General features: G+C 38.3%; 1 protein-coding gene across 5 annotated transcripts in view; it reads right to left on the reverse strand.

Moving 5' to 3' along the window:
* Positions 1–25,947, reverse strand: part of Rapgef5 (Rap guanine nucleotide exchange factor 5) — a 238,850-nt gene that overhangs the window by 166,509 nt on the left and 46,394 nt on the right. For all 5 annotated transcript variants that reach the window (XM_046463507.2, XM_058585344.1, XM_046463504.2 and 2 more), the window contains 3 exons: positions 25,434–25,555; positions 23,830–23,998; positions 13,086–13,152 (listed from right to left, as the gene is read on the reverse strand). In XM_046463507.2, the coding sequence (XP_046319463.2) occupies positions 13,086–13,152; positions 23,830–23,998; positions 25,434–25,555 (358 nt within the window). The remainder of the gene's footprint in view (positions 1–13,085; positions 13,153–23,829; positions 23,999–25,433; positions 25,556–25,947) is intronic.

The raw sequence follows: 25,947 nt of genomic DNA on the forward strand, positions 1-25,947 counted from the left end.
TTGCTTTCCCTTCCCAACTTTTTGTTACTCTACCCTCAAGCCTCAGCCAGGACCCCCAAGTTCATCTTAGATTATTCATTTGCAGCCATTTCTACCCCTTGAGATGTCTTCCTACCTTTATGAGTCTATCTAAAATGTTCTTTCCCTTCCTTCATTGAGATAAAGCCTGCATTTAAATTTCTGCATGGTGCTAACCATAATAATCAAGATTTTTTTTGTAATTTTCATTTTTGTCTCATCACCACCACATAGTATGCATGATCTGAAAAACATATTGCAATTTATATGTACGTTTTTAAGCAAAACCACTTTTTGTTGTTTTATTGTATTATTTACTTATAGTCATATATGCTTCTTTTCAAAATTTGGAAAATGTATAAAAGTAGAAGGGTGAAAATCACCCATAGTCCCAGTGTTCAATGAATTAATCCTGTACACAGTGTGTGCTGAATAGCTGATATAAACTATAAAAACTTATTTATTAATCAGATTATTAAAATATCTACCATTCATGTTAATGTTTTTAGTTTTAGGAGAAATATTGGTAGCACAGGATGGCAGCTAGAAGTAATGTAAAGATCACCCTGTTCAGTTCCATAATCTCCTACACACAGTACAGAATATAAAATAACAAAACAATAAATTGAACACTTTTGTGACACTTACTATGTGCCAGGACATTGTTCTAAATGTCTTCCATGTATTCACTGCCTTAAGTATCCACATATTGCCTTATATATCTGACCTATGGCAACTTGTGCAGATAAGCTCTTAAAAACGTTTTGTAATTTACATAAACATGACCCAGAATAAACTGAGTTCCTATTTATACATCATACCTCTTTCATGTGTTTGTAGGTTCTTACTCAGCTACCTGGCCTCCTCATACTCTTCCATAGACCACTGAAGCTTGAACTAATATAATCTCCAAAGATCCACAGACTCTTTTGTTTTAAAGAACAAAGTTTGGTTGCATAAGTAAAAAAAAAACCTCGTAAGTTTGTCAAAGGGTTTTATGATATTTTTCTTTCTTTTTTCTTTTACCGGTGTTGAGGGTCGAATCCAGGGCCTCATGCATGCTAAACATGTATTCTACCACTGAGCTACAACCTAAGCCGCTATATTTTAAAAATCTTCTGTAAATCTTTTGGCCTGACTTCCAATATACAGTTTTGTTTTGTAAATTAAGTATTAATATGTTTAAGCCCTTCCTTTAGAAGATGCTTTATTAGGATTTATTCCTTAGTATTTCCTCTAACCCAAATTCAAATCAAATTAAAATGCTGGTTTAATTTTTCTATGATTAGCATAGAATCTATTAAGCTTGAAAAAGTTTCTGTTACCTGCTAAGCTATAATATATTCTTAGGCATAGTTTCACCTTCATGCTATAGGTAACATTATATTAAATGAGATTTGTCCTGTGGTCTTAGCATTTCTGCTGAATCACCAAACCAAGAACAATTGGAGAAAACTGCTCAGAACTAGAGGCCAGGGCTAGGTGCATCTCTGCCTGATTCCATTATCCCTTGAAGCAGCAAAATTCTCCTTTCAGCACCACTCACCCACTTCATTTCAAGGAAATATTGGGGAGGCTTGAAGATTATCCCAGAGGAATTAACAAAGATCACTTGTTTAAAGGGAGTTGTTGCAGTGCTGCAGGGACAGTTGGTTGCATAAGTGCAGGGGGACACATACACACTGAATCAAGTGGTGGCGGGGCTTGATCACTTGAATTATCTAGCATTTGTCTCTGGAGTTAATGAGACAAAGGGACTGCTGCCATTAAAAACAACAAAAAAAAAAAAATAAGAGGATTAACAAAAAGGGGCAAAGAGAGGCAAAGAAAGGAACAAAGAAAGAGCTGTGCTGTGCTGTGCTGTGCTGGGATGGCCTGCTCCTCCAGAATTGGGCAGGACAATAATGCTTTCATGTTTCCTTTGTATGAGAAGGGAGTTGGGTGTAGGTCATTTTGAAAACAAGACTCCAGGAAAGGTGGGGTTCCTCCAATAGAAGGAAACTATAGGCACAAGCCAGAGGCTAAAGGAACAATCTTAAAGTTTCAGAAGAAGAGAAACGACTGAGTTCTTGGAACTGCAACTGATGGGTCCAAAGGAACGGGAGTATCCAGCCAAGTCACAGGATGACCCCATGTAGAAAAAAAATAGATTTCTACAGCTCTTGCACAGAGAACCCTGATACCAGATCACAAAACTGTAGCAGTCAAGAAAGACCTTTACTGACTTGATCTCTTCCTTCTAGCCTCTCGAACCCTCACTGGGGTAGTGCTGGGGGTAGAGGAAGAGGAAGGGCAGAGAAGGAAAAGCAGGAAACAAGATGAGAATGTCAACCCAGGCTTAGATTAGGAGGAAGGAGATGCTCTGGACCGCACAGACTAAAACTCTGATGTTGGACTCAACTGGACTTCTCGTATCTAAATGAACGGATTGATCTGTGAAAGCCAAGGAAAGCTATAGATCTACCCAAAGCTTCATCCAGGGTTGGAATGAGACACTCAGAGCTGACTGGAGAGAACAGTGGTGAGAAAAATTAAAGGATTTTTCTGCTTGTATCTTATCAAATCCAGCTCATTTAATAAGCTATTCAGAATTCTCCCCCTATATCTGTGAGGAATTGGTTCCAGGACCCCCAAGAATACCAAAATTCTCAGATGCTCAAGTCCCTTAAATAAAATGCTGTGGTATTTGGATAAACCCAGATATATCCTCTCATATGCTTTGAATCATATCTAGACTATTTATAATACCTACTATAGTATAAATGCTATATAAGTAATTATTATATGGTATTACCTAGAGAATAATGATGTGAAAAAAAATTCTGTACCCATTCATTACAAATCCAATTTTTCCAAATATTTTCAGTCTGAAGTTGGTTGAATGTGGAACCTGAGGATGTAGAGGGCTGGCTGACTATATATACTTGGTTTTATGGTAAAAACAGACACATATGAGTGCAAACAACATTTTAGTTGTTATTTATATCTTAACCTTTGCCTTTTTTTCCTTATTTTATCTCTGAGAATGTTTTTCTTCCACCCTAAACAGATCTTCCAGTAACTGTCGTCTTTGGGTTTAATCTCAAATATCAGGAATATCTATCTGCCTAACTGAATTATTTTAAAAAAACTCATTGAGGAAACAGCATCTGTGAGCAGTATCTGATGCAGTACAAAATTAAAGTTTGAAAGGAAAAAAAAAAGGCACATTCCCCACATATACTTCTGCCTTCAGAGTGCTTCCCCACCCTCCTCTCTTGGCTTAGGTAAGAAACACAAGGCATGGGAAGGAGGGCAAATGTGAAAAACATGCGTGAATTTACAGTCCACACTATCATTACCTGACAAATCGATTCCCTCTTGCTCAGAAAAGCAAATGGGATTCGGGGGTTTCCTTTGAGAAATAGTTTTGCCATGGGTCTTCCTATTCTATCTGTAATATAAGTGAATAGAGAAGGAGACCTTTGAAGCCTTCCTTCCCTGCTGTCTTTCTTTCAAAGGGACCAGCCTTGATGTTCTCAAAACTTCAAAAATTCCACTAAACTGTAACAGTGCCTTATGCTAATTACTGAGGTATACTATGTAGTACTTGCAGCATGGAGGTACTGTACAGTTAGCTCTCTGCTCAACTGATTTGAGCTTAATGAAACCCCGAGAGCTAACGGGGTCTCCTGGGTTCACTTAACAGTCTGATTCTCCCTCCGCATTCCAATCCATCCAACGAGGATGTCACCAGGTAAAGCTCCTTACAGCACATCCCAATCCTCTCAGGTGCTTCAGTGGCTATTTCTGTCTACCTAATCAAATCTCAACCCCTCCCTCTGCAATTATAGATGTAAGACAATTCACCCTGCCCACCTCACAAAGGAGATTCTTTATTATTGCCACTTATGAACTGCACACTCCTGCCACATAGAAATGATACTCATTCCTTAAACCTACCCATCTCTGGCTTTTTGTTCATGCTGTTCTTTCTAATTAGAATGCTATTCTCTGTTCACTCTCACTGTCCCTTATGTCCAACATACATCCAAGGCTCCTCCCTCCATGGGACATATCTTAAACCTCTGAGCACCACAACTTTTTCTTTTGACCTTCACAGCACATTGTACTCACTACAGGAAACTGACATTACACTACCTTTGATTATAGCTACTCACTGGTAAACAGCAAGCCACTTGAAGACATGGACCACGCCATATTCTTTTTTGTTTTTTTTTCCTCTGAGTTCACGCAGTAGACCCAGAAAACCTGAAAACCAGCTCGATGAACTTCCAAACTGCTAAATCAGACAGATATGCAGACATGCTTACCAGTACTTAAAGATTTCTAATAGGTTAAAAACCAAAATGCTTTTGATATACCTTTTGATAGGCATCATTTCATGAAAAGCCTCAAATAAGGAGAGAATTCTAGAATCAAACTCCAAACCCAACCTGTTGAGGCCCATTCAATGAATACCAAGTTTTCTAAGTGATAATAAAAAGAAGACTACCCTTTTCAACCCTCTATTGTTTTTTAAAATTCATATGCATGCTTAATTAAATCTTTAATACAGCCTGTTGTAAATGCTTCATCTCTCCAAGTGGATAATTTATGCTGTGATGTAAGACTGTGTGACAGCGCACAGAAGGCATCAACAGAACACCTGGACAAGGTCAAAATGCACCAACCACCAACTTCTGTCAGCCTCTTACACATTTCTCACTTGGTCTTCATAAGTTGACAGTAGGCTAATACATTAACACCTGTGAATTATTTCCCTAAAAGATTTTCCCATATAGAAGTTCATCTTTGTGTGTTTTTAACAGAAAAAGATTGAAAATAACCACAAAGTTTAAATATAGAGGACATGCTAAATCCATGAAATGGGATACTCAGCACCACTGTAAATGCTCTAGGTAATACTAATATTAGCCCTGGAAACACAGTAAAAATGAAAGACTACAAAATCAAAGGTTTGGGGGTTTTGTGTTTAAAATAAATATGCACACAAGAAAAATAACCTAGAAAATAATAAATCCTTCAGTGTTAATAATGGATTGCTTCTGAAAAGCTTCATTTGGGGCATTTTTTGATTAAAAAATTATGAAGTGTTGACATTCAACTTAAACAAGCCAAGTATCAGATGAATGTGAAAGAAGCTGCAAAGCAAGATCAACAGTGTTGATAACCATCAGATTTACTTTGACCTTCACGAATACAGGAAAGAATGCATGCTATTTCTACCTAGTATTTACATAACATGTCATTATATCCTAATTTGTACAGCAATATGAAACAACAGAAACTAATTTAAAATTTACCTTATTCTATCATCACCCAAAACAACAACAAAAACAAAAGCTCAAAAATTGTCCCTTTTTATATGCCCCTTCGTCCTTGTCCAATTATGGCTATAACAGTGACTTAAGTGTGCAAAATTACTTTCATCTAAGATAGACATAATAAATCCTATTTTAAACAAATACACATAGAAGTGGCTCAATATGAAATGTTCATGGTTGTTCCTTTGTAATTCCTTTGGCTTCCCTCAGAGAGGATTTCATAGTAACTTTGCAAACTTGTGATGTCAATATCCAGACTTACGGTTGAATGGTATATTTCTGTTCCTTGCCAATTAAAAAAGTTCCTACTTTCTATGTGTATTTCATATCAAAGTGGTTTTCTTCATCTTGGGAACAAATACCCAATACTATAATATTCATGTACACACACAAAAACAAACAAACAAAAAACCCATAGGGCTCTTCCTCTATCTCTGAGGGACTCACTGAGATACTCTTGAATGGTCTCCACTCACCTTTCTGAATAGATATTTTATTTACTTTTTACTATTTATTTATTTATTTTTTATGCTGGGGCTAAAACCCAGAGCTTCAAACTTACTTAGCACAACTAATACTGGGCTAAACCCCCAAGTCCCAAACAAATGCTTTAAAATAAAGGTCCTCACATAGCCTCATTTTGGTAGGTGAAACAGCATATATTAAGCTGTTCCCCAAAACCAAATTCTCAGAGCTAGGGTTCCATTAGATCACCACATAATCTGGGTAGGCTCGGATAGTTTCTTTGGAATTAGAGATGATGACTTAGTAATTATTTTAAAAAGGTATGTGTATATATACACACTTGTATTTTATGGTATTTGTGGATCTATTCCCAGGATGATAAAAACAATTTTGAGAGGAAAGAAACATTGAGCATATAACATTTTTTTATTAATAAGGGATGGCAGTATACTGTTCAGTGATCTGTTCAGGTATCAACAGCCACAGATTTGTAAAGTGTTAACTGTCAGATCCCAACTAAGGGGAACTGCAGGAGCTTTTTAAACCCGCTCTCTGTATGGTCCTAGAGACCCAGAGACTGGTAGCCCACAACCCATGGCCCTCTGACACGGTAGCCAGGTAAGGGCAGCACCAAAGCACAAACAGGGTAGGGAGTAGCAAGCCCTGCAGCTCCCCAAAAACAAATGAAACAAGCAGCCTACACAAGGGATGTGCTACAACTGCACTGGCTCATTTAAAACAAACCTCAAAACAGATTTGATTTCTTAGGCCTTGCTTGATGCCTCCTCTCAGAACTCGGTCTACCTGGCCCTTCCCCAAATCATATATCATTTCTTAAGTCACTGAAACGGATATAGCCGGACTAAGGATTCTAGGTAGGAATTTTACTTTCCCCATAGATAAGAAATAAAAGGTAACAAGATGTTTGTGATCCTGAGGCAGCCTGACAGGTTAGTCATTCCCTGGGGGAGTAACTTAGTTTTTTTCCTCTGAAGAGACAAGCCTGCTCAGGTCTATGAGAGACTGAGGGGAGGAAATTAACTACACTCCATTTCTCAATACTCCATAAAGGAAGAGGCAGACAGACAATAAAGGGAGTACTGAGTGGAAACTAAGTGTTTGTGTTTTTAAAACCCATTTTAATATGGTTTTGAAAAAAATTATTACTTGATTGTGCTTCTCACGTACTCATTGTGACAGATTCTCCCACTTCCACTCACCCAACATTACTCAGACCTTGCTAACTTGGCAACCAGTCCCTTAAATGAGCCTCCAGTAGCCTATGATTTTAAAGGTTCATTGAAATCCAAATCCCATGCTATTTCTGCTTCTTGAACGAGTATCAATATGATAGTTTCCAACTTAAAAAGCTGTCACTGCTATCTTCAGATACTACCACTCAAAGAGGAATTTACTCAGTGTATCGAATCCAAATTGTTGAGTCATCAAGAAGAACTGACTGAAGGACTCCTAGCCACTTTAACTCCTTCATGCACTAAGGAAGGGTATAAATAGACCCCCGTGGCAGATGCAGCTCAAAGAAAACGACTGAAGTTTCAGATGAAAGATGAGTTGTGGCAAATGGGAAAGGAGCTTTAAATGAGTAAAAGGAAAATAGGAGAACAGGCTCTGTTGCTGAGAAGAGAGAATCTTTAAAAGTTTAGGTCTTTGAATTTCATAGTCTCATGCTTCTGCTGGCGGGACAACTGTTCTCATTAAGACTGCCTCCTGGTGGTTCTGTAACAAGTACTGCTCAAGAGAACTCTTAAGGAAAAGAAGGCATGAAAGGAGAATCAGAGACCCCAGTTGAGTGCAGGTCTTGTTAATAAGACCACAACCAGACCAGTTTATCTACAAGCAGGATCCCAAATGGGGGAAAGTGAGAACATGACTTTTGTAAAAAAGGATGCTAGAAAATCTGAAAGAACAAGTTCACGGTTGATGTGAAACAGATGGAACTTTGTCACATTCTTTAGACACCAAGCAGTGAAAAATGCTTTTGTGAAGTTGACATTGTACAGCAGTTAATTATAGCCACCTTTTTTTTTCCCTAGAGAGATGAAAAAATAAAATCTATAGCAGATTCCTTATTCTCTATTTCACCTAAAGTTCTATATCCTAGCATAGGTTTGTGCTTCTTGGGGCTATAGCTCCTTTCAGATCTTTTCAAACTGATAGCAGCCATCTCTTTTATAACTTGGGTTCAACTGACAAGATTCTAGCTCTGTGCTATTTCTCAGAGGAGCAATGCTTTGTACCTCAAGACTCTATGAGAAGGAATTTGAAAAAATACCAATATACGCATCAGAGGATGCAGTTCTACGTTCAAGCCAGGTGAACTGAGTAAAATGAGCACAGGGATAGAGCAGAACCACACAACTAAAGAAATCTAAATGGATGAAAAGGATAGACTGAGTCAGCTCTGAGGAGGAATGCAGGGGGTGAGAGTGCCTGTCACATGGTCCAGGAGTATTCAATATTGCTCACATCCACATTGAGCTCTCTTCTTAAATTCTGAATTCCCCTTTTGTCATTTTAATTCCTCTCTCAAGATATGGGCATAGACTCCCTGCCAGCACCAAGGCTGGGTTTCAGCATTCAAATTGTCTTCTCAGGTGGTCTTCTCAAGAGGGCTGATTTTGCTGGACCAAGCAGCATAGAGGACACTGTGTGCTACCACCCATTCATCAGTGATGTGTTGCCATCCAACCAAATAGGAATCCAACATACACATTTCGCAGTTGAGCTGAATGCACATCACTGCAGGAGTTTCACAATTAAACCAGGAATAAAAATCACAAGTTTTACTCAAGCCCAGATTAAGATGTCTGTATTTCTCTCTCTCCACAATTTCCATCGTGAAAAGGTAGCCATTAGAAACAGAAATAACTAATAGGTTTTGCTTTGGGTGTTGGTCTTAAGTACATAGAGAATGAAGTCTAGAATTGGTTTTTACTCCTTTTTAAGGATGTCCATGTTTATATTACCTATTTTTGGACACTTCCCAAATAACTTCTCAATTCTTATCAATGCCTCAATATTCACCTTGTTTTTTAAATTTACATCCTTAAGAGATGCTTTGGTTTGGATATGAGGTGTCCCCCAAAATCTCACAAATGAGGCAATGCAAGAAGGTTTGGAGGAGAAATGATTGGGTTATAGCCTTAATCCAATGAATTGATTAATTCCTGATGGGATTAACTGAGTGGTGACTGGAGGCAGAGGAGGGGTGTGGTTGGAGGAAGTGGCTCTTTGGGGGTATGGCTATGGGGTATATCTTTTGTATCCGGAAAATGGAGTGTTTTTTTTTTCTCTCTCTGCTTTCTGATCACCCTCTGCCACACTCTTGTGTTATGATGTTCACCCTCACCTTGAGCCCTGAGGAATAAAGCCTGCTGTCTATAGATTGAGACCTCTGAAACTGTGAGCCCCCAGATAAACTTTTCCTCTCCTAAAATTTGTTCTGGTCAGATCATTTAGTCACCGAAAAAAAAAAACTGATTAAAACACAGCTATGGCTTTGAAACAATCCATAATGCACCATAAAATTTTCCCTGTGTTTAGTTTTGACAAGCAGAACCCTAGGTTATAATATGAATATATAAAAGTTGCCTCATCAATTCTGAATACTCTATTTGTCATGAACACTGGAAGAAGCAAGTTTAAAATTAAGATTATGCTCAGAACTTCAAAGATGGAAACTAATAGGCTGAGGGACTCAAGGGACTTTCTCAGCTGACCAGTTTTATTGGTCCTCCAGAGACTCAGAGTCAAGTAAAAAAGAAAAGGGGTTTCAAGCTATCAAAAAAGCCAGAAGATATTATAAAGAGGCTAAGGTATAAATCATATGTGCAACAGGGAAACAGATTGATCCCAGATAACAATCGCCAGAGCATCTGTGAAGACTTCATATAAAGGCAAGGGTTCATTACATCCTGTCCTTTCTTAAGCTGAAAACTTCCCACAGAATTAATTATTTAAGTTTTTGTATGTCAGGTACTTGGAAAGGTTACCATTCCCTAAAAAATTACTAGATATATGACTGGACCATTTTAATTTCATGCTTTATATAAAGTTGATAATTCTAAATCAGAAGGAATTATAAAGGCACTTTTATTTCTACTCATGCTCTATTCCTCATGTTTCTTCAATATGAAAATTCACTAGAATTGTCTAACAGAGTAGAATTTCAGGTTGTTTTTTTTTTTTTATAGATTACAGGATCTTTCCTGCTGATAAACCCAAGAGAAGGACTAGGAAATAAACTATTGGGATTGAAGAAATAAGGATTCTTTTTTTGTTTGTTTGTTTAAGTTGTTTTGTTTCAAGAGACAGGTATACAAAAACTCCCAAATTTGAAATAAAAAAAGGTGCATCTGCAAGAGGGCAGAGCTAACTGTACCACTGGAAACCACTGCCCCTTTCAACTGACCCCAAAACACACACCCTCAGAGAGCACATCGACAACTCTACATTACAAACGTGACTTTTGCTTTTACTCCTTTACCACCTGTGAGGGTCATAGTAGAGGAGAATGGTTAACTTGGGTGATGCATGTAAACATCTCCCTTGTTGCAGGCAGTTAGCACCTGGGTAGCTTAAAATGTATCTACCAGTGCCAACAGGTGCTACCACATTCTGAAGAGGTGAACCTAGCACAACAGTCCCTTAATAAAAGCTAACAGAATGACCAGTGGAATTTTAGAACTTGGAGAAACCTTAGAGATGGTTTAGCCCAACAGCTCAACTCGACCAAGGTCACACTATTAGGAAAAAAACAAAAATCAAGATCTTCTATCTCAGAACAGTTTTTTTTGTTTGTTTGTTTTGTTTTGTTTTTTCTCTTCTAGGCTAAGCAAGCATCCTTTGAAAAGATGAAACTGTCCTTTTATTCAAAAATGCCACTCTTATATTTTACCTTGATTTATTTAGTCTTTCAGCTTGAGTATTTTCCCAGTTAGGTTACTTCAACTAAATTCATAGTGAACTCTTTTGAACTTGATTTCCAGGGTAAAAACCACCCAGTTGTTCCTTTCCCTGTCCTCTCCTCTCCCTGGTGATCTCTCACTGTGGGTCTTCCCTAGACTCCTTTTTCTACTCTGCTCTTGCATTTGTGACGTCTCTGTCTGCTTCAAAGGACTTAGCCCTGACCTCCGTGAACACCAGACTCATGTCTTCTGGTTTTCCCTGAATACTTGTATGTTCTTATCTCCACAAACATCAGTATGTACCCCCAAATCATCTCCCTTTTCACATACTTTACTCAACTTCTTAGAAGCATCATTGTGTGTCCACGCACAAGAATCTGGAACTTTAGTCTTCTGACTCCCCTTCTACCTTTACCCGGTCCTACTGATTTTTAAGAATTCTTTATGTTCCTTATTGAACTTGTCTTTCTTTTGATTTCCACAAAATCTACCATAACCTAGGCTTTCCTCAATCTCCAACTGTCTCCCTTCTTCCAACTTTTTTCTTTCTTAAACATTCACTTCATCAAATTAATATGTTGTTAAAAAAAATCTTTCATTTTTTAACTAATGCCTTCTCCTCTAATCAGGTGAGTGTACTATTTTCCCACTGCACCTTCTTATTCTCACACCTGCCCACAGTAAGTCCTGAAGCTAGAAGAAATCTCCCAGATCATCACCTGCTCAAAGCTCTGCTGTCTTCAGTGGTGGTACAGTCACCTCAATGGTGCTCTCTTCGACTGTTCTTGCATTTAAAATCTAGACATCACTTTCTTCGGTATTCAGTTTCCAACCATATCCTGTGTCAATTTTCTAATCTACCTGTCTTGCCTCTTTGGTATGGCTGTAGGGACCAAATCTTACATATCTTTACCATTTCTGAAATAAATGTTCCATATTATGAAAAAATGAGAAATGACATTTGAGAGAACCTGATTAGGAGAGAAAACATTCTGAGCTCAGATTCGGGTTTTGTTCCTTTCAAGCTGGGTGAAATTACTTAACCTCTAAAAGATCTCATATCTGCAAAACAGAAGTAATACCAGCTACTTCATAGAACTGTGGTGCAATTTAGCAGAATGTATACACATGTGTATGTACATGTACACATACATACGTATGGTATGTAACATGGTATCTGACCCAGAGTGAGTGATTTTTTTAAGATGCCAATTATTATTTTGTTTACAATAGGCACTCCTCCATTTTGGTCCATATTTTAAACAATAAAAGCCATGCTAAATATTTTTTTCATAACATGCTGTCAATATTTCATTTCATGTGACATTTTATACCACCCATCACTATACCTAATAAAAAATTACTTTCCTAAGCTGCATGCCAAAAGAGTAGGACAGACAACTTTCATTCTTCAAGCTATGCCCAGGTGATAAAACTGGTGCATAACACTGTGCAGATAGTTTCATCCATACATATAACCCAATCAAGCGTGATTTTATGCAATAATCGTTTTATTTGTGGAATTTAAGCAGAACTAAAGAATCTTTGGGAAGTGTAGAAAAGCTTCCAAATAGCCAGGTCAATGGGTAAGATTTTGTAACACGGTACTGCTAGAGCCTGTCAAAAAAAAGTTTGATGATTAATGACCTCAGCCAACTTTTGCTATGAAGAAAGGCTCGAACTCTCCTTCAACCAGCAATGCTGTTACCAAGTTCAATCAGTGGCTTTAATAACCACAATGACATTGTACTGTCATGTGTAACTAATTGAAACAAATAAAAAATAAAAAATAATTTTAAAAAAATAACCACAATGACAATGGTGTAGTACAGTACATTAAAAACCAATGTCCTGGCTGAGGATGTTGCTCAGTGGTAGAGTGTTTGCCTCGCAAGTGGGAGGCCCTGGGTTCAAATCACAGTACTGCAAAAATACAAAGACAAAAACTAACCAACCAACCAACCAACCAACTAACCAATAAAAACCAACATTCTGTCCTTTTGTTACCTAAAGTGTTTTTTCCATAATAAAACAGAAAGTCTTTTGTACTGTGCAGCAGATCACAATTTTTCCTAGGTTAAATCATACTGGATTTAAACAATCAGATACTACGCCTCCACGAAGACTGCAGGAACTTTCCACTAGGGATATCTGCAATCTTGCAAAAGCGTTTGCATCAGGGCACAGAAAATCAAAGCCACTTTCTCTCTGCCATGCCTTGGGCCTCCTACAATGAAGAGCAGCCACAGGGCAAATCTCTCTCTACACCACCACCCAAACAGGCTTCCTTGGAAGACCCAGCCTCATTACTTCTGCACCCCTAGACAGGGAAATTGCATGGCCTTACCGCAGAGGTTAGACGAGCAAGAATCTCATCACTGCTTTCTTCGGCGTCTTCAATTTTCTGATGAGACCTTTGAGAAACAAAAAACAAAGTATTCAACTTCGGTCCCTCAAATTTATCTTCCAAGTTATAAGGAATAAAGGGCAACTAATGACACCATCATTATGACACAAGTGAAAGTATGCAAACAGCATTGTGTCTGTAAAGCCACAGAAACACAATCCTGTTGCAAGACAACTATTTCTTAAACATTAATTAGTAAAAATCTTTTTAAACTGGGCACAGTGGTGCACACTTATAATCCCAATGGCTGGGGAGGTCAAGGCAGGATAATCACAAGTTCAAAGTCAGCCTCAGCAATTTAGTGAGACTGTAAGCAACTCAGAGAGACCCTGTCTCTAAATAAAAAATTTAAAAGGGTTGGGATATGACTCAGTAGTTAAACACCCCTGAGTTCAATCCATGGTACACCCCCCCCACAAATGCACCAACTGAATTCTAAGGATCAAGTACTGTTCTTCAAATATCACAGAATAACCCTGACACACCCAATACAAATATGGGCATGCACAAAAGCACATCAGAAATATAAGGTGGTTAAGTGCTAAAATTTCCTCTAGATATAAATGAAATACAAGTTTTAAAAAGTATAAAATGTGAATTTTTCACTACACTTGAGTTTTAGTTTAAACAACTTTTCTGTGAAATAGTATGCTTTAGGCCTAATACTATAATGGAAATTATGAAAATACAAATGGCAGAAGAAATCTGCTTTATCGGCACGAGACCACAGCCCAGTTGAAAAGCCAAAAAACAAAACAAAAAAAAAACAAACAAACATGCATTTGTAAAATAATTAACAGGGTAAGGTATATCAGTTTGTTTGTTTAGGAAAAGTCACATTAAAAGTGTTTTTACTAGTTCATTGTAATTATACATTATAATCATATATGCATAGAACATAATTTGTTCCATTTCAGTCCCAGTTCTTCCTCTTTCCTTCCCTTCTTCTTTCCCCCATTCCCCTCCCTCCACTCTGCTGGTATTCCTTCTATTTATTTATTGTTTTGTAATTGGAACTGTATATAGATATACACATAGGTGGAATTCACTGTGGTATATTCACATAGGTTCATAGTGTGATTTGGTCAATTTCATGCTACTGTTCCTCCCTTTTCATGTCCTTTCTCCCTCCCCCTCAATCCCCTTCCTCTACTGCACCAAACTCCTTCTATTTTCAAGGGATCCCCTCAGCCACCCTGCTTTCATTCCTTCTTTTGCTCTAGCTTCCATATATGAGAAAAAAAATTGGACCCTTGACTTTCTGACTGGTTTATCTAACTTAGTATGTTGTTCTCCAGTTCCACCCATATACCAGCAAATGCCATAATTTCATTCTTCTTTATGGTCGATTAAAACTCCATTGTGTATATATATACCATATTTTCTTAATCTATTCATCTGTTGACTGGTACCTGGGCTGGTTCCATAACTTGGTTATTTTGAGTTGTGCTGCTATAAACATTGATTTGCCTGCATCACTACAGCATGCTGATTTTAGTTCTTCAGTATAAATACCAAGGAATGGGATAGCTGGGTTATATGATAGTTGGTAGTTCATTCCCAGTCTTTTGAATACTCTCCATACTGCTACCCTAAGTGGTTTTACTTAAAAAATTATATTTTTAACTTAAGTTGTGAAAAAATTTCCACTACGCAAATGTATATACTAATATAAAATTTTCTACTTAAGAAAAATCTTACAAATGACATTTTTTCCTGGTTTGATCAAAGAAAAAAAATTGACTAATGCCAACTGAATATATAAAATTGTCTCCCAAATCTATTTCCACAAGTAATCCCTTTCGACACATTCTATGTATGTGGAGTGTTTCACAGTAATTGCCCTGTAGAGCCATGTTATCAGAATCACAATCCAGTGATTGATTTCAATCTCAGAAGCGGCAGTGGGCCACCTGGAGCACAGGCCTTGTGGGGCAGGAAGGTTTCTCCCAGCTCACAGGAGAGCTGAGCAGCAACTCTTCAAGAAGGGAAAAGCTAGTCGGATCAATTCCAGCATTGGCTTCTTGCTTCTGTAAATGTTATTACACCCTTTTTCAAGAATAATAAAAAAAAGTCACATTTTTTAAATCAAAGCAATGAATTACAAGCCACTGCCTTTACAAGAATTGCTAGATGCAGGTATAGAGCAGTGCTCAGGTTATCAAATACCTTAATTACTCATGCAGCAGCAAGGTATCTGAAAATCTTGCTAATGATCTGCCCAATAAAAACAGTGGGAACTGAGCACTATGCCTTGGCATATTTAAAAAAAAAAAAAACTGGATAATGAGTCTGTCAAACAGCAAATTTTATTATTAAAATTCTACTGAGAAGAGATCTATCTATCTGAAACCCTTTACAACCTAAGCCACCAAACCAGACTTACGTGATTAAGCTAAAGTGACTGGAGGGATCTGACAGGAAATTAAGAGCCAAGCACCCTAGAGACAGGGGCACCAAGCAAGGGCTTCTGCTTTATCTGTCTTAGAAAGAGTGGGCTGGTGCTGCCTCTTCGTTATTCTCAAACCCCAAAAGATCCCTGGAGGATTAGTTAATGGGCATGAGTGTTTAGTGCTAGCACAGATTCTGCCATGAATCTATCCAATAAACTGCTGAAAGAAACTCAAAATTCCAAGGGAAGCACGCGTGTACATGATTGGTAATGGTTATTTCATGAGCAATTGGCTGAGCTGTGGTTGCTCTAGTGACAAATAATTCAGTCCATGCTCAGAAGCAAAACTATCTTTCATCATTCTTCCAGCACAAAACATACCTTGGCAAAAACGTTTCTGAAGGAAATAGATATGAAAGAGAGTGATGATCTCCTGGGAGCAATCCTGCCGCCCATATCCCACTTTTACTACCTCAGTCACCACGATTTAGATTTATACCCAGAATTCCCAAATCCTTCTCTAGCTTCTGAATCCCCCTGAGCTTCCTTGTTTCTCCATCTGCCTTCAAAATAACTCTATGTGGCAATTCCAGGAACTTTATGCTCACCCATGTGAGCCTCTGATAGGTTCCATGAACTGCACCTGACTCATACTGACCCCTTTGCCTCCAGCCCACACCATCTCTCCGGGCCTCTCACTCCTTGTGGCACCCAATTCACACCATGGCCATCTCTTCTTTGGCCAACCACCACATCCTCCTCTTTCCTTTGGTCCCTCCCTCCCTGCCAGGCCTCTCAGACAGTCCAGGCATTTTACCTCTCTTGAATACATAACTCTGATCACCTTCTAATCCACTTGTTTGGCTCTGCTCTCTCTTCTTCTGCTCAATCTCATATAGATACCAAAATTACCTCTCTAGAGCCCAAGTCTGGGCTCACCATTTCCAGACCCTTCTCTTCAGGTTTACCCCCACTGCCGGCTGAGAGCTCTAAACTTCAGAAATATTCTTCCTTTCCTGCCAACAGAACTCAGTCTCCCCTCCACCTGCAGCCACCTGCATCTCACCTAATGTAAAGGAGGCTCAGAGGAACAGGATTGGCCATCATAGGCAGACAGCTAAAGAGCTTGAGAAAGAAGGAAGGGAGAAAATGAGAGGACAGCACTTGGCTACTCTTCTACCGTCAATGCCATGGCCACTTTTTACCTTATTCTACCGACTCAACTCTATATGTCTAAACGCCCAAAACTATAATTCACTTTTCTTAGCAAATGTATTCTTATAAAATGTAAATAAAGTTTATTTATATGTGCAAATACACATCAGTGCAACCCAGGAAAGTTCTCACTTATCAGATCAAATAGATAATGAAACAAATGCTGCAGAAAAAATATCAAGTCTAATATTTGCATATTTTCCATTATTACCAAAGGGGGATGTGAACAAGAGAGAAGCTGTGGGTTTGGTGTATCAGTGGTTAAAGAAAAGAAACAAGGAAACTTTGGCAGGAATCAGCAACTAACAGCAGTAGCAAGTGACAGGAGAGAAAGGGAGTGACCCCAAGAAAGGAGACCCATCCCTGAGTGTTTGTGCCAGTAGGAAGCTCTCAGCCAGCAAGTTCTGTCTTTGGGAATTCTCCTGGTTGCTTCTAAAGGACTTTGTTTACCAACAGGGCAGGCCAGAGCTGGTTAATTCTCCAAGGGAGAGTGCTGAGTCCTGGTGCCGATGTCTTTATAAGTTTCTGAGATCTAATATTTAAGGGTGCTACTGTAAGGATTCAGGATGGCAGAAGCTTTGCTCCTCTGCCCTTGTCCCACCAACCATCAAACTGGATATGTCATCATTCTACTCACCCCTCTCCCAAAGATAAAAGAACAAGCTTCCTATAGCCTTCTCCACCTCAATGAGTGGCAGCTCCCCCCTTCTAGCTGGAAATCATCCTTGACCTCCCTCTCCCTCACACTCCCTGCTATACCCATCCTGAAATCCTGTTGGCTGTTCCTTCAAAGTGGATCTCCCACTTCTCACCACCTCCATTACCACCACTGTGGTCACAGCCACATCTCTCGCCTGGACCCAAGAGCCACAGTGATCTTGCAAAAATATAAGATATAGCACATCTCTCCTCACTCAAAATCTTGGAGTGACTAGCTCCCTATCTCACTCAGATAAAACCAAAGTCATCTTTAAAGAGTATAAACAGTGTATATTTAAGGTGTACAGGGTGGTGATTTGATCTCTGTAAACACTGTATATTTAATGGTCAGTATCCATACCCATCCGCATGTTAGATCCTCAGAACTTGCTCAAACTCATGACTGAAAGTTTAAACCCTTTGATCAACATTGTCCCCTTTCCCTGCCCTTAACTGTGATATTCTGAAGAGGTCCATATTGCTTAAAAGAGCAAATTCCTATCTTTTTTTTTCTTAAAGTAAGATGGTAGAAGAATAAGAATTACATTTTTCTTGAGATCTTGATATCATGAATGCAAACACCTGTTCACCTCTTGAAAGAAAATCATTTTTCATAGAGTCTAGTTATGCTGACAGAGGAAATTTACAAAACAGTGACAGATTGTGAATATGACAGGTTTCATTAAAGGTCCAGGGTACACAGTGATATATTAGTCTAAAATTAAATAAAATCAGATACTGATATCTTTTGCACATTTTATTTTGAGGATTGAAGACTAACACTTCCTATTTAATTAAATTTCATTTCAAAGGCTCACGTACCCCAATCCTAAAAACTTTTTTTTTTGAACCCAGGACCTCATACATGCTAGGCTCAACTCATGACTGAAAGTTTGAACCCTTTGATCAACCTCACGTATTCTAGGCTCAACTCATGACTGAGCCTAGTGCTCTACCATGAGCTACCCCAGCACTTACAAGTTCAATTTTTGCTAGAATTCCTGTAGTATATTTAAGATGTGCTCTGGCCCAGCACGGTGATACAGGCCTGTAATCCCAGTGGCTCTGGAGTCTGAGACAGAAGGATCCAGAGTTCAAAGCCACCCTTGGCAACTGCAAGGTGCTAAGCAACTGAGTGAGAACCTCTCTCTAAATAAAATACAAAAAAGGGCTGGGGATGTGGCTCAGTGGTTGAGTGCCCCCGAGTTCAATCCCTGGTACCTGACCTACCCCTCCGCAAAAGATGTGCTCTGATAAAGAGTAAGTCATCTGTTCCCATATGTGGAATAAGCCTTATCTATAAACAATGGAAATTTTGGAGGACTCCAGGCTTCCTTGGGAGAGGGAGTGATGAGTAATAACAAAGACTAAGAGCAGAGTAATATTTTCTATAAAAACATTTAAAAAGACAGATGGAAATTTTTGTCACCTAAGATCTTAATACAAAATTTCAGCTGAGTTTCACTATGGAAAAGGTTTTGGAAAATACTTGAAAAACTATTTGTTTACCTGAACAGTGTTGCTTTCTATCCTGGTGTCATGAGAATCCAATGAGAAAATGTCAGAAGTATACATGGTAGATTTGGGACATTGGAATGGCAGACTTGAACTTGAGCTACCCAGTCAGAGGGTGTGAATCCAGCATCTTTCAGAAACTAAGACTGCCAGTGGAGTTCTCATGTTGCTTACCCATGTCAGGTAGAAAAGGAGAAATTAAGCAGGATGAGCATAAAGAGAGCAGAGGTGAGGGAGTCCGCAGGTGCGAGTGGGGGGTGGGTGTCATGTTTCACAGGGTGCTAAGGGGACCTGAATTTTGGGAGCCATTGCTGCAGAGCTGACATTAAATACATGACTGGGTGAGGATATATCCAAAGAGGGAACAGAAAAGCAGAGAAGACTAAAGACTGCTCTGGGACACTCTGTGTTTAGAGGTCAGTATTTTAAAAACAGGTTTTATTATTGTTCAGGTGTGGCCAACCTGAATAATCAGAGGACACTGGATTCAGAGAAGACTGCCGCTGAAAAGATTTACAGTTCCCAAGAGGAAGGGGAATGACATACTCCAAGGGGCCATATGGTCAGTCAGGAGGCAGGAAAAATGCTAGCATGAATTTTCTGTGGTTCCCACAAGCCATACCAGATGAGGTAGGATATACAGGCTGGGATCTGACTAGTTTGAATAATTTCACCAGGCCCTGGGGCATAGAGGCTGCCCTTAGTTGCCTGGTACCTGAGCCTGGGGTGATTAGGGAGGTGGAAAGTGGCCCTGAGGTGGAAGAAGGCTGGGCTAGGATTGGTTGATCTGCATATAAAAGGTAAGCTTGCAGGAGTTGTCTCTAGAAATTGACTATCTTTGAATGGGGCAGTCTCTCCAGAGTCAGCAAGCCATCAGAGCATTGAAGCTGTAGGAAGAGGAAGAATAAGCAAGGAGCCTGCAAAAGAGAAGCCAGTGGGATAAAAGAACCAAGGATGCCAAGTGGAAAGTCTGCTTCCAGAAGGCAGTGATCAGGTGTGCCACGGGACGCTGGCCTGTCAAGTAAGACGAGGACTGAAAATCAACCACTGCATTTGGCAACATGTAGACCTGTGCACAGAACAGTGACACTTTCAGTAGAGAAAGTATCAGCTGGGACAGGAAAGCCTCCCATGTCTTCCGCTGTCAAGAACGAGGGGTCCAGGGACCCACACCACTCATCATGTCTCTGGATGATGTCTAGTTGAGGAGCAGAGCAAGATGCTGAGAGACTGAGCTCTTGTACCAAAACATGGTCAGTGGTTTAAAAAAGATTTTTAAAAATTACTATATTAAAATGATTTTACTGGATTGGACAAAAATTTGGGACTTCTTCTCCTTCTGACTACCCAATGGGATGGTGGCTCATATAGACAACAAACACAAGATCCCACTAGTAAAAGACACAGAAGCTATATTTTTTTCTTTACATATCTAAGTGCAACCTGAGTTCAATTTCGGCAACCCTCTACAAGTCTTTTAATAATAGCATAAGCATCAATTGCTCTGTAACTGGAAAGATTTTTATATATCCAAGGATCACAGGCTCTGTCTGCTCAGATGCCTGCCCCTCTCACACCTGGTGAGTTGGGAGCTGCCATAAAGGCCTAGATCCTTGGCCTAGATCCTCAAGTAAGTTAATGTTGGAGAGAAACATCTTCCTGGTCCTGAAGGAATGAATAGGCTGCCTCTCTACACTGTTACTTCTTCATTCTTCATCGATTCTTCCTCTCCTCCTACCCAAAACACAAAAGCAGAGTTTAGAAAAAGTACACCCTGGGTAACTTGACTTGGCTGTCAGTCTGAATGAGGAACCATGACTGTTCTCTTTGCCCACGATAGCACCCTTGACAACCAATTCTCTCCTTTTGAATTATCTATTTAGTTGGGGTATAAAAGTTATTTTGTTTAGAACAGAAATTTTGTTCCCTCAAACTAGCCTGGAAACTTGAAGCAGCTTCATTTTCCCTCCTACTTTAAACATTCTTTTTTAAATTAAAAAAAAAGAAATCCTCTTTATTTTTTTCTCTTTTAGAAATGCATTTGTATAGAACAGAATTGTGTTTACATAGAGACATTAAGTGGTTCTCTCAAATTATTTGAAAGACAGAGAGAAGATGGCAAATTAGAGGGACCTAATAGGTAGACACTAATAGCTCCTGAATATCAAAAAGCTTATTAAAAAGAAAAAGGTTTTCAGCCCATAAATAAACAACATGAATGAACAATATAAGAATCCAGAGGGATTTAAGTAGAATGGATCAAAATGAAACAACATACAGCTAAGAGTGACACAGAAGAGTGGATTTAAATGTTTTTATTTTTATTTATTTTTTTATTACAAAGAACAAGAGCAATAAGTTACCCAAAAAAAGATCAATGCAGATCAGAGACATTATGAAGGTTTTGTGGTCAAGGTAGGACTTGGGCTCCCCCTTGAGGGTTGGGTAGAATTTAACTCACAAGGACAGAGGCAGAGGAGAGAGCAAGAGCATCACATCACAGGAGGAGTAACTGGTGTGGGCCAGAGGCTGAAGAGGTTGAGATTGCCAGGTCAGAGCAGGAGTTAGGATGGAAACATAGGTATGGAACCATGCCAAGAGTTTTGACAATGCAAATGTCAGAGGACAGTGTCCCTGACCATAGTTCATTCCAAATCTACATAAACAGAATCCTGGCTTCCCAAAATTTAATCAACTACATTCTACCATTACACGAATTGATTTATAATTCTATCACAGGGGAAAAAATTCTCTCTCTCCACTCCAATAATTTTATCTTTTTATATTTAATACTTATAATAAGGGAGACAGAAGGGTTCATAGGTCCCCAGTGACCATTTGTCTGCAGGAGTCAGTGATCACTCACAAAAGCACATGTTCACACCAACAGCAAAAACTTGCTGATAAACATGGCATGCTATGGTGATTCTCAACTCCAGAAGCTGACATTTGTGTCCAAAGTGATCAGTGTGACAAAAGATGCAACTCATCTGCAATTCATATTAGAGCTCAAATTTTAAAAGTATTTTCATTTTTAGAAATTAGAAGAGACTCAGGCTTTCCACAGAACTGTCATCTCACCCACTGACATTCAGATTTGCTTTCTGAGGTGGGAAGAAGGAGGTAGTGTTAAATCACAAAGACTTCTTGCAAGGTTTTTTCTGCTGCCCTCCTGTCCCTGTTAATCTGGGCACACCCATGGGATTGCACATATATCCATTTCGTGTGCAGAACAGGAAATGGTTGAGAAGAGCTACTAGTGAATGCTGGTCCCTCCGAGTCAAAGCCAGTACACCACTTCTGGTTTATAAGCATCCCACTCCTTAGAAAGCTCACTAAAGTTTATTGACATGCTCTTTGCCTTTTCTTAGATGCTTCTGACCTTATTAAGAGCACATTACAATAAAGAACATTTTCCGTACTTGGCCTACTCAGTGATATTGAACTTTGCTTTCTCATTGTAAGGGCCTTTATAAACAGCAGTGGTGGGAAAATCCATACCATTTTACGACTCAAACAGTTTTCATAGCTTCTGATTATACTCTTTCAGAAGGGGATACTAGAATGATCCCCATAACTTCCAAGGATGCCATAGCAAGTGTTTAAAGAAGGGACATTAGAGCTATAAAGACATGGATCCAAACACCGAGACTCTGTGCTTGCTACTTTTGTGTGACTTGTACTGGTTACTTGGTCCCCGTGCCTCAGTTTCTTCACTTATAAATTGGGATAATAACAGTATCTGTCTTATGGAAATCTTCTGAAAGTGAAATATGGAACATAAGGCATTTATTTAGCACAGTACCTGACATAAAATATATTCTCTTCAATAAATCTATTAGCACAGTGTCTCATAATATCCTGAAACTTTCATTTCCTAAAAACAAACTGTATTAACCATTCAGCAATGTCACCTTTTAATTAATAAGAGTAACTAACCTCTGTTACATTATACAGATATGTCTATCTGAACTGAACCTACTTTTTTACCTAAGAAATGAGGATAATTTCATTTGCCCTTGAAGGAGTTAACAATATGGAGATATATTCTATGACCTGAAATATTCTATGTATATAAAAGATTTCAGCTGAAATTTTAATTTGTAACTCATTTCTGAAATAAGCTTGTCACTGTCACTATAAACAAAGGCATGGCAAAGTCTCCATATCACAGCTAAAGTTTTGTTCCTAAGCCTCTTCTAATTTTAATTAATTTTAATCATACAGTGATTCAGTATCTTCATGTGATAATGATTCACGTGTTTTAATTTGCCAAATATTGCATCTAGATTATTTTCAGAAATGTCTGCTGAGCTCTTTCTTAGCAAAGTCACGACTTGGAATGGTGGTTAAGAAGTGAGTTATTATTTCATTTCATATTTAAGCCCAATCATGATTATTCCTAATTTAGATCATCTACTCATACAGCAATGGTAAATCAGGAGCAGTGTGGTGCAGCTGGTGAGGCACGGACATCTGGGACTTAAACACCACATTGGTCTTGGAATTGGATTTAATTTTCAGCAATTTATTTTACCTTTCTGAACTTGCATCTGAAAAATGGGAATAGTTCTTTGGAATATGGTAGACATCATTATCCAAAGTACATGTATGAAGACACGAATTGGTGTGAATATACTTTGTTACAACCAGATATATGAAAAATTTGTGCTCTATATGTGTATTATGAATTATAATGCATTCTGTTGTCATATATAAATTTAAAAATTGATTTAAAAAATTGGAATAGTACAACTACCTCCTAAACTGGATAGTGATCTTAAAGAGCACAGCAAAGTCTCTGGACACAGTACACATTCTCTAAGAATCATCTAACAATGGCGCATGATCACCCCCACTTACAGCTCACAGATGCCAGCTCTAGCAGGAATGAGAGGAACAAGTTGCAACAGAAGTTTGACGCCATTTTGCCATTCTTCTTCTCTTTCAAATTCACAGTACAGGTAGCTACATTCATCGGATGAAAACTGGTAGAAAACATAAGTATCTTGAAAATACAGATGCTGGTCCACTGTTTGAAATTAAAAAAAAAAGATATGGATCAGTTTTTTTTAAGTATATAGTTTAGACAATCAAAATAAAACAATAAATTGAAAACCCAATAATTATTAAGGAGAAGCCAGAGGTAAGACTATGATTCTACATTGTAAGCTCATTCATGTTCACTATCCCATTGAATTGAAAAGGATTTATTGGCTAGTCTATTTTGATTACTTGAAGTTTTGCCAGCATATTCACAAGATTTTGATAATTCTTCTGCTTCAGAGACAAATGTCAATAAAATCAATACTGACTCAAAGAGGATGGCAAGAAATGTTTTTCAGTGTCCAAAAACAAGCTAATATATTTAATTCTTCACTGACACCCAATTACTATATGACAGCAAGTTTTAAGTTAGCAAGATTCATGGTTCTCAACTAGGTGTGACTGTGCCCCCCTCAGAAGACATTTGGTGATGTCTATAGACATTTTTGGTTGTCATAACTCTAGTGTGTGTTTGTGATTATGGCACTTAGAAGGCAGAAGAAAGGGATGCTGCACAAATTCTATTACATACAGGATAGCATCTGCAACATAGACTTGCCTGATCCAAAATGTCATTACTAACATGGTTGGAAACCCACAAGTGAAGGAATTATAAGTTGTAGACTTTTCCAAAAAAACATTAACACAAAATGAATGTTCTATTAACCAGAAGGCTGAACCTAGCAAGTGAGCTGATAATACCTCCATTCCACAAAAGCAGTTAACTGGTTTTCTAAATAAGAGTATTAGGTGCTAGGTATTATTGACTAAGAAGATTACAACCATGTCCCCATCTGTACCACTCTTTCACAATGGCACCAGGGGTATGCTCTCAAAATTCATTACCTATAAAGAAAAAGAAAAAAAGACTTCTCAGTGATGAGCCAGCACCTGAGAGATTTGCACTAAAGAATCCAGATTGCTAGGTTTCTAATCTTTCAATTCCCTGGGCTCGACTAAGAAAAGAGATATCACCATCTATTTTCTATCCTGTTTAAACAGCTAATCTTCATAGGTCATATCTCGAAGCATTCATAATTACTTAGTTAAAATGGCATACACGTCCCACTCACAAAATCAGTTTCTGATGATTAAGTACAGCAAGATAAATAATACATTCAGAGCAAGCAACTAAAGATGTCACTGATTAAAAAACTTTGTGAGTAGAATCTTGAGTAGAGAAAGGAGAGGGTGAGGGAAAGACCTTTTACAGGTATTAGTCTCTAAATCAACAAGTTCCTAATTATTCTTTTAGAACGTGTGAATAAAAATAAGTGAATCAGAAGATGACTTGGTACTTTTGATTAGAAAAAAAAAGGATTGTAGATATTTACCTTCAAAAACAATTTCCATCCAGGTTGTGACATCCTCTAGAAACATATATTTTGGTCAAACAGCTTAATAAAGTATATAATACTAACCTGATGACATGATTCCCATGTCTAGTAGGAGCTGCCAGACTCCTATGGCCATAGATCTGCACTGGACAAAAGGACAATGTTCGAGAAGCCAGTCAACTAGTTCTGACCCAACACAGCTCCTCCTGGACAAAAGCAAAGCCATTCATAATGAGAAATTGGCCCCATATTTTCCTCTAAATAAATAAATATGTTATGTATAATGTCATTTCCTTTCATATTCTTGTTTTTTTAAACATTTGTTCAAGCAAGCCAAGAACAAATGACATAACCTCTTATTCATCTTTCAGATTAATGCTTAAATATCACTTCTTAGGAAAACTTAAATCCTCTTATAGTTTTTCTTCAAATTACCTTTATGTAGTAATCCTACATCTTTTCAAGTGAATAATATTTGTTTCTGCCTCCAGAAAATAATTTTTAGGAAAATAGTTGACTTTGTACAACTTACTGTGAATCCCCAACAATTACAAAGCCTGAGGCACAAAGTAAGTTCTCAAAATAAGTTCATAATGTT

Source organism: Marmota monax, unplaced genomic scaffold (assembly GCF_021218885.2).
Source record: "Marmota monax isolate L192 unplaced genomic scaffold, Marmota_monax_Labrador192_F-V1.1 WCK01_AAM20220418_F8-fsc00057, whole genome shotgun sequence".
NCBI lineage: Eukaryota > Metazoa > Chordata > Mammalia > Rodentia > Sciuridae > Marmota > Marmota monax.